This window comes from Quercus suber, unplaced genomic scaffold (genome assembly GCF_002906115.3).
Source record: "Quercus suber isolate HL8 unplaced genomic scaffold, Cork oak 2.0 scaffold_105, whole genome shotgun sequence".
In the NCBI taxonomy this organism is placed as follows: Eukaryota; Viridiplantae; Streptophyta; class Magnoliopsida; order Fagales; family Fagaceae; genus Quercus; species Quercus suber.
In genome coordinates, this window is record NW_027069570.1 from 64,388 (window position 1) to 74,101 (window position 9,714).

General features: G+C 35.6%; 1 protein-coding gene across 1 annotated transcript in view; it reads right to left on the reverse strand.

Annotated features, from left to right (window-relative positions):
- Nucleotides 1–953: 953 nt before the first annotated feature.
- Nucleotides 954–9,714, reverse strand: part of LOC112016246 (leucine-rich repeat receptor protein kinase HPCA1) — a 9,974-nt gene continuing 1,213 nt past the window's right edge. The window contains exons 2-16 of the mRNA XM_065775100.1: nt 9,618–9,714; nt 9,452–9,523; nt 9,068–9,229; nt 8,913–8,987; nt 8,558–8,629; nt 8,385–8,456; nt 8,196–8,264; nt 5,113–5,184; nt 4,825–4,962; nt 4,180–4,664; nt 3,864–4,010; nt 3,636–3,772; nt 3,134–3,353; nt 2,200–2,435; nt 954–1,751 (exon numbers count right to left, since the gene is read on the reverse strand). The exon at nt 9,618–9,714 is cut by the window's right edge and continues 27 nt beyond it. Of these exons, the coding sequence (XP_065631172.1) occupies nt 1,275–1,751; nt 2,200–2,435; nt 3,134–3,353; nt 3,636–3,772; nt 3,864–4,010; nt 4,180–4,664; nt 4,825–4,962; nt 5,113–5,184; nt 8,196–8,264; nt 8,385–8,456; nt 8,558–8,629; nt 8,913–8,987; nt 9,068–9,229; nt 9,452–9,523; nt 9,618–9,714 (2,531 nt within the window). The 3' untranslated portion in view covers nt 954–1,274. The remainder of the gene's footprint in view (nt 1,752–2,199; nt 2,436–3,133; nt 3,354–3,635; nt 3,773–3,863; nt 4,011–4,179; nt 4,665–4,824; nt 4,963–5,112; nt 5,185–8,195; nt 8,265–8,384; nt 8,457–8,557; nt 8,630–8,912; nt 8,988–9,067; nt 9,230–9,451; nt 9,524–9,617) is intronic.

A 9,714-nucleotide genomic window follows, 5' to 3' on the forward strand; every position in this document is an offset into this window, starting at 1 on the left:
GTAACATTGAAACTTGATTTTAAATGTTTTATGAGTTATAATTTAATGTATATAATTTAAATCAAATTTCAATAAATTATAAAAATAATTACATATATATATATATATATTTTTTTTTTTGAGTTGTGCCTATTTTTATGGCTAGGTTTGGGGCGGGACAATGATGATTGAGTGTATGTCATGCTAGTCAGCTGCCGACTTCCCATATAGCGAGGCTGTGTATTAATTTTCAAGTAGGTTAGCTCGGGTTCAACTTTTAATGTAGTAGATCAAGTTGGATGGTAGGTTGAGTCTTTTTTAAACAGCCATAACTCAACCTAACCCACCTAGATATATATTCATGTCTTTTTACACTTGATCTCATATCAAATTTAAGTTTTTTTTTTTTTTTTCCTTTCTTTTTTTGGTTTATTCCATTATTTATGCATTTTAATATGAAAAAATGAATAATACTTTCCCAACATATTTATAAGCATACATAGTGACATAGATACAGTACCCAACATTTTTTTTTTTCTAAAGAAAAAAGTTACAAAGTTCTCATAGTTAAAGACCTATGTATTTTGATATATGGAAACATGAGTCAATTCCTAAATTTTTTTTCCAATGATTTATAGATGAAATATAACTTCTTAAATTTCTCTGTAATTAGTAAAATAATTTTTAAAGTTTAGTATATTATATATAACTAAAGCTAACTCACCCAATCTGCCAAGTCGAAACTGCCAAAATTTTCAACCAACCGGTAGTTTTTGGAGGTTGATGGGTTGGCGGCAATTTCAAAAATTTCCAACCTGTTAATGGTAGATTGGTTAAAAATTTTCCCCTTTACTTGTCCAATCTAATACATGCATAGTCCTACCGTATAGTACCACCCAAATCCTCTAGAAGTAAGAAGATCCTCAAAGAGGATAGAGATGTTTGAAACTTCATGTTGAGATTAAGAGCTTAGATTTTGGAGGAAATGTTTAAATATTTCAAAGAATCAAAGTGGAAACTAATTTTTTAAGGTTGATACATCTTATTCCATTTTTAATCAATTTTTTTAACCAACCTTTCAATGATGATTCAATTTCCTTAACACACCAAAAACATAATCATTCCGCTATATATATTATTAACAAGCTAGGAATATTCTCCACAGTATTAAAAAAAAGAAAAAATTATATCATCCATTTCAATTACAAATTCTGATTCTTTGCCATGTGAAAACAACATCCCCTATCCAATATAAAGCACGTAGCTCAACATTCAAAATGTAAAAAAGCACACACTCAATGAGGCTCTATCTTTGAAGTTGGAAAAGCTCCGCTGTACTCAAACTCAAAGGTCTCATTGTAGTAAGGATGGCCAGAATTCCCCTTACTTACCTCATAACTCTCTGAAGTAGATGTAGATTCAGCATTGAGGTTCAAACCAGCTATCTGCATTATGTTCTCAATCTCTTTGACCACATCACCCATTGCAGGCCTATTAGCTCCTGAATCTTCAACACACCTCAATGCCAGGTCCACGAACTTCTCTAATCCTTTCAGTGATGTTTGCAAACCAATGGCGGGGTCAAGAATTTCATGAAGGTTGTATAATACTTTTGTTTTATCCATTGCCATCTGCACCACTCTGACAATGTATTTGCCTCGTTCAATTGGCATTCTTGCAGTTACCAGCTCCAACATTACCACTCCATAGCTATATACATCACTCTTTTCAGTCAACTGTTGGGTCATGTAATACTCAGGATCCAAGTAGCCCTACACCATAATAGAAAATCAACTCTCAGTGCTAGAGTTTGATGCAATGCCATGTAATTCAAAATAATCTCAAGGCTTGAATGCACATCCTTAATCATAGGAAATCATGTGTGCTGTTTGTTAAGAAAAATTTAAATTCTAGACACTGATGCATATGACTATATGGTCCAACAAGATATGGTAAGAAGCTACCTATGAAGAAAGACTTGGTGACGGGACAATTTTCTGCAAACATCTTGATCCAATTCTTCCATTACTAAATGTAATTAGATTATAAGCTCCTAATGCATATTTTCTCATTACAAATCACATGGTAGAAAACACAAATAAATGTTTTGACTGAGTTTATAATAAACCACAGTTGTCCTCCATCATTCTTATTTTCCTGTTCATTTTTATAGAAACGCATTAATTACTACAGTAGAGGTTAAAAGGATTTTCCACTAACCATTGTGCCCTTCACTTGAGTGGTGACGTGATCCCTTTCATTATCACCCATAGGTTTAGAGAGACCAAAATCAGCAACTTTTGCATTTATGCGCTCATCAAGTAGAATGTTGGTTGATTTAATGTCCCTGTGTATAATAGGAGGGTTGGCAAGTTCATGAAGATAGGCCAGTCCTCTTGCTGCACCTAGGGCTACTTTTAGTCTCCTCATCCAATCCAACTTAATTCCTGACTTCCCTGCATAAGCAACAGCTACCTCATTTAATCTTTATGAAGAATTATATTAACATAAGCAACAGCTACCCCAAAAAAAAAAAAAAAAAAAAAGAAAGAATTATATTAGCATTCTCTACAGTCTAATTTACATCGTCTGGAAAGAAGCAATCAGAAGGTGAGGGAAACATTATAACACAATGATGGTGAATCCTCTGAGGTTGTTACTGGATGAACACTGCTGAAATATAACAGACTTATTAATTGCATCTTAATGTGTGGTTTGCTTTATTTCTTTTGCAGGTAGATACAGGAAATATGGCCTCTCTACTAGTGCCTTAATGGTGAGTACAGTATAAATTCTTTTTAGAGTTAGTCTTGTTATTTCTTATATTAGCTTGCTATTATTTACATTAATGTAAGAGTATTCTTGTATTCTTGCTATATCACTCTACTGTTAATATGTGCTAAGGTTGGGCATGTTTGATGTGTATGCTCTAGCTTGAGAGGGAGTGTTGGAGTTTCCTTGTTATTTCTATATATTAGCATAGGGGTGTTCTTATAATCTTTCCATATCACTCTAATATAACCCATTTTTTACAACTTAACTGCGCTAATAAGCAGAAGAGTTCCATGATATTTTTTTTAATAAAGTAACGCACATAAAGTGTCAAACAGTACCAGAATTCATATAAAGGAGGTGAGGCATTGGATGGAAGTACCTGAGAGGCTATCCTTCAAAGTACCATTTGAAACATACTCATATACAAGCATTTGTTCACCTTGTTCGAAACAAAAACCAACAAGGCTAACCAAATTCTTATGATGAACCCTTGATAGAAGTTCAATCTCAGTTTTGAACTCATGCCCACCCTGCAAAGATTCTTTCTGAGCTCGTTTGATGGCAATCGGTTGGCCAGTGGGAAGAGTCCCCCAATAAACCTGTAGAAATGTTGACAGATTAGACATTTGGTTTTTATTTTGAGACAGGCATAGTTCAGAAATATTGTGAAAAGCTTAAGAAGCTTTTATTAACATTAAAGAAATTAATGGGAGAACAAGGAAAATTTTGGAAAGGAAATTAAGCATTTGAAGTGCCAGAAGAACAAAACAAATTGCATGAATATAAAATATTTCTTGTTATAGAACTTGAAGAATCTTCTGATATATTCTCAAAAATTAAGCAAACTATTAATATACTGACAAGAGTAGTCATAATCAAACCTTCCCATAACCACCAGATCCAATAGAATTTTCTTCAGAAAACTTGTTGGTGTACTTCTTAAGCTCTTCAAAGGAGAAGCACCTTGCTGCTTTTAATTGAGGAATGCCACCACTGCCACCATTTGGATCCCACTGTGCTGCATTTGTATGTAATGAAAGTGATAATATACCCTTAAAATTTAATATTAACAGCTCTGAGGTGCCAAATTTACATCATAGCTATCTTACAAAAAGGATTCAATTGCTCAGAAGCTCTTTCTGCTCTTCTCTTTTGGCGGAAAGCATAGACCCCTGCAAGGAGTAATAATAGGAGCAGGACAGTGCCACCAGCTGCTGCTCCAATTATAACGCCTATACTCAAAGACTTTTTGGTTTCTGTAGAAACATAAAAAATGACATGAAAGAGGGAGAGCAAGAGAGAGAGATTGGTCATAATAATATCAAGCTAACATTGTGACAATTTATGTTTTTAGAGATGCATTACAATAAGACAAATCCAATATTGGAAGTACTACTTTCTATTTAAATGTGAATTTGAAGTTACCTGCATAGCAATCATATGGAACATGATCAGCTAAAAAATAGTAAGGTCCAAAATCTTGTGGGGGCTTAAAACTCTGATTGCTGAACATAAACCCAACCTGAGAAAGTCCTGTTCGATTGAAACAACCTTGGCCAGACGGGAAGATTTGTAGTCTTATTTTAAAGTCCTCAGAATCGTCTTTGGTTGGGTTACTCAGGGAGACCGAATTTACAGGCAGTTTTTCAAATGATTTCATAAGTTCCGCCTCAAGATCTATGTAGTAACCTGAGAGTCCCAAGTCTGAGATGGAAGTTGCTCTGAAAACAAGAGTTCCACTGTATGGATATGCACATAAACAGTTGGGGCTGGAAACTTGAGTCGAACTGCAGGAAATAGGCTGACAGTTCTTTGGTGGAGTCGAGTACGATGGGTCATTATTTGGTTGGGAAACTGTGCAGTAACTTCTTTTGATGTTCTGTTTCTCGCAAATTGTGTTTCCCACAAGTCTGCAGATAATTAAGGACAATTAGCCCAATGATGTCAGACCTTTAAAATCAGTTAAAAAGAAACATCATGGATATTTGACTTCCAATAAATGAAAAAATAGTTATTTCTTCAACAATGCATTTAAAAAATAAACAACCAAAGTAACTGAGTATGGCTTACATCAATGTCTGGTTGTACCCTCCAGCGATTTCTGTGAAGGCAGAAATCGAATTGTTCTGTAGATCAATGAGTCGCAATTGGTTGCTATAGGTGGTGCCAATATCTAAGGAACCATTGAGCTGGTTGTTCTTTAATAATCTGTCCCCACATGTCAGATCAGTCACATAATTAATTTGTTTAGTTTTATGTGTGTATAGCTAGACAGATTTCATTGTGTTTGAACCTATGGAAATTATATGTTTGATTCACATTGAAATCCGTGCTACTTGAGATCAAGCTGATACTTACAGAGTCTGTAAATTGGGAAGGCTGAATAAGGAAACAGGAACTTCTCCTTGAAGTTGCGTGTTTTCCATCTCTCTGCCAATAAAAATTTAAAGGTTGAAATCAAATCAATACTGAAGAATTTAAACCTTTTCCCTGTTTGAAAGTTTCCTGAATATATTCACACACACATGCAAACCCAAGAGAGAGAGAGAGAGAGAAGAGCACCACCAGTTTCACATGTAGGGCCATACGGCCATCCCCAAGCCAGAAGAGAAATGCTTTAGGTTGACAATGAAAACTCTTAAATATACCCTAACAAACACAATTTCTTGCACAAGAAGCATTTTGGTCTGTCTTGCTAACTTAATTGACAAGACCAGATACGGGTCCCACTAAGTCAAAATTACAAGGAGATGGAAGACTGGAAGTGTAAACAACACGAAAAGAATGACCAAAATATATACTATTGATGGTAAGATATTAACAGAAATCCAACTAAATGTTTCACTTCAATAATCTATCAATTGAAAAGGATCTAGATGCTTTTGCGCAAAGAGTTTAAAGCTATTGGCGGAGCCAATGGCTTTTTGTGGAAAGGTAACTATTGAACCCAAAGAAATTTAGAAGAAGACCATCAGCAGCCATCCTTTATACAATATAGACTAGCAAAATCATGTCCATGAGTTGTGCAGACACCAGACTGATTCTATAGTGCTATTGATTTTGTTGGACTTGATTAATCATGTTTGATACTGATTGGTGCTTTTAGAGACATTTGATTGCTATTTGATTTTAATTCCCTATTACGTAATCTCATCATGAGTTTATTTTCTTTTCATGTTTGATGTAACTTAGAAGGACCAAAGTTCATTATTATAGATAGTTGATCATGGATTAATGAAATTTGGATTTGAAGGTTTTTTTCCCCCCAATGCTTGGAGGTGATTCCAAGAAGGCACAGGTGCTGATTCCTAGGCTCCTATCATTCTTGAATGCTTGATGTTGACTCCATGCAACTCTTGGTGGTGATTCTTGGATTCAATTTCATAGTTTTCATCACTTGGTGTTGATTCCAAGTAAACCCTAGGTGCCAAATCCTAGGTCCTATCCATTTTTTTTTTATTCTTCTCTTTGTTTCTCAGACACAAAGTCCCATTTTTAAAGTTCATTGTCCTACATCAAAATAGTAATGGGTATTGTTTGAGAAATATGTGCAGCAGATGATATATGATATAATCAAAATCTACTAATTTGCAATAAATTAGAAATCGCTACACATGAGAACAAAGTAGGCCAAGTTGTCTTCAGTTCATCCAAACACACAGCAAGGACTAATGACTGCACTGGCATGGACACATTGTACTTAAACAAGGGGAACAAAGAATGGTAAATTTTTAAAAGAAGACATCATAAGGTCTAATATAAACAATGATATATTAGACAAAGCAGAATGAGCAACCATAAATATTTCAAAAATGTGTTTATACATACATACATATATATGTATATATATGTGTGTGTGTAAACTGTGATACTCCAAATTGTGTGGATTTGATTAGATTGGATTGAATTGTTTTGAGTGTGGGTTGTGCAGATGTGTGCTAAGTCCCTCATCAGGTGTTGCTAAATGGATCTTGGGTATAAGTGATTATGAGGATTGTGTAACTTGACTATTCATTTGAAGTATAAGGTGGGGGGATTTTGAGTGTGGGTAGCACGAGGAAGGGGTGAAATTCACAAGGAGGTCAAGGACTCAAGGTTGAAAACCATGGAGGAATTTCAGATCCATCAAAACTATTGTTGCTCATATCCCTACAGATTACACTTGAAAGTTCAAATAGCATTAAAAACACTATGAACGTTTAGACCCCCAATTACAAAATTACCAATTCAAGCTTTATATCAAACAATGTATGTGCGGAAAATGATAACAAGCTTATAACAGAATTGATAAACAATCTAAATCATAAATAATCACAATCACAGCAGTAATTAAATGGTAAAGATAAAGGGAAGAGAGATGCAAACACAAGGACAACACGCGATGTGTTATCGAAGAGAAAACTGAAGCCCTCGGCGTAAAACCTTTTCACCGCCCTCCAAGCGGTCAATAATCCACTAGAAAATGTAGTTGGGATACATGAACAGCAATAGACCCTCTAAACCTAATCTACCCAGGTACCTAAGCCCTCCAAGCTTCCTGCTCCAACAAGGTTGCGCCGAATCTTTTTCTTTTATAGTTTATCGGATTCCGCTACTAAACCATAGTATCAACCAATGAATATTGGTTCCTTCCAAATTGCTTCCCTTAGTACCAAATGAACCTTCTCACAGACGTAGGTGTGATGAGAAAAAGATTTAGTCAATGACCTCTCAAGGATGTAACAATGGAGAGGAAAAGAGTAGAGGAATTTGTAGAGTCTCTTAGTGAAGATTGGAGATGAGGCAATCTTGTTTTACTCTAGGGTTTCTCTCACAAAATTCTCTCTGGAAGCTCTCTACATCTCGTGGGTATAAGGGTCTATATATAGTGGAGTGTGTTTGGAATACGAAGAGTCAGTTTTTCCCAAACAGGGCTGGTTGACGGCTTGGCCTCGCGACTGGTCCAAGTCGCGAGTTCAAGTCGCGAGATAACGGCCTGGCCAGCCTGGGACTTTTGTCCTGTAGTGCGACAGCTCACGTGACCCTTCACCTCCTCGCATGCTTCTCATATGCACAGCAGTTGGCGGCTTGCAAGCCGCGAGTCAGTTGCGAGTCCTTGCTTCTTGGCATACAGTTGAGCAATTCTTCACACTCTCTTCACACACTACCCTTGCATGAATCTCACTTAAATACAGGGTTACTAAGTACTAAATTACAAAGAAATTGACACGGAATAAAGCCAACAAGATGGTTAATAAATTTCAACCTTACAACACTTATAGTCTAAACAAAATAAATTAAAGAAATTATATTAAATATGGTAACCATAGAAATAGGACTGGCAAACAGGATCTATTTTGGAGGTTAAAATTTTTTATAATCAGTTATAATGGTCTGACAATGCTCATTAACCCCTGCACCACAAATTAAATTCAATCTCAAGTAATATTAACGCAGCTTACAAATAGTTGAGGGACTTCATGCCAGTAAGGTTGGGAATCGGACCAGACAGATTATTGTTGGACAAGTACCTGAAAACAGAGCACCAAAAGCTCTCTTTGTAAAGTGAAAATTCCCACATAAGATGATATAAATAATTTCATTAAACAAGTATAAATGCTGCATTTGGTGTGTCTGTATTTTTTGCTTACAGTTCGCCAACATTTACAAGACTGCTGAGGTTCGAAGGCATGGGGCCTGTTATTGAATTCCTATCTAAGCGGCTGCAATGAAAACAAGATATTCAGTACAATAACTAGAAAAAGTTCACAGCTAGCAACAATCTTGGTCTGAAATCACTTGATTATGTGAGCTAGATACTCACATCACCTCCAAAGTCTGCACAAGTCCCAGGGAACTTGGAATCCTGCCAGTGAGTTCATTGCTTCGAAGAATCCTGCAAGAAACATATACAACGGCTGTAGGAAGGTATGACTAAATTGACTGTGTTTTGCTATTCAATTGAGAATATCAAAATGAAGCTTTTTTCTTAGATTCCATGTCCAAGACCTTCAAGCTGACAGCATTAGAGCAAAAAATGATGCGGATGCAAAATTCAGAAAATAAAAAACAAAGACGTGAACCAAAGAGAGTCCATTATACACGTATTTCAAACATCATTAATATGCAGTCTTTATTGAAGCTTGCTACCTAGCTGAAAGTAAACCAATAGAACTTACAAATGTATTAGAATCATTGATGAGTTGAAAAGTTCAGGTGGAATGTTTCCTGAGAGCTTATTATTTTCCAGATGACTGTAGATGATGAAAATATTTTAGATCATAGTTGAGTGGAAAACACAAAGTAATCAGCTTGAAACAGAGAAATGACATACAAGTGCTTTGCATGAAGTAGCATATCAAGACCAGGTGCGGTCGCATTAGAAACTGGTAGGTGTCCTTCAAGCTGGTTATTGGCGAGATCAAGCCAGAAAAGTTGGGAAAGAAAACCAATAGAAGCTGGAATTGGTCCATTGAAGCTATTATTATTTAGAGATCTGCAATTCACAGCAAATGAAAAGTTCCAGAATTCAGTGTATGTTGGCCTAAAAGCGAAACTGCAATATATACAGCCTCAAATTGTGATTTAGAAGAAAAAATAGACCCTTTATCCGGAAAATCGTTGTCTACTAAATGGAGGAAAACTAAAGAGCTGTAAGTACTTTCATTGCATTTGATATTCCATTTAAACGATAAGAATACTAAGTCAAAAGTCTTACAGAATTGTTAGCAGCTTTAGGTTTCCTATTGTGTCTGGAATTGAGCCAGCGAAACTGCAACCAATCAAGTTTCTAGTGTACAGAAAAAGCAACAGGTTAATTGTAGGGATCTAAAACACAAGTTGAGTATGAGCTAATCCTTTGACAAAAATTGATAATATCTTACAGGACTACAAGTTTAGTTAAATTCCCAATTGAACTTGGAAGTTGTCCTGTTATGTTCTTGTTGTAAGAGAGATCCCTGTGGAAAAAAAAAAAAAAAA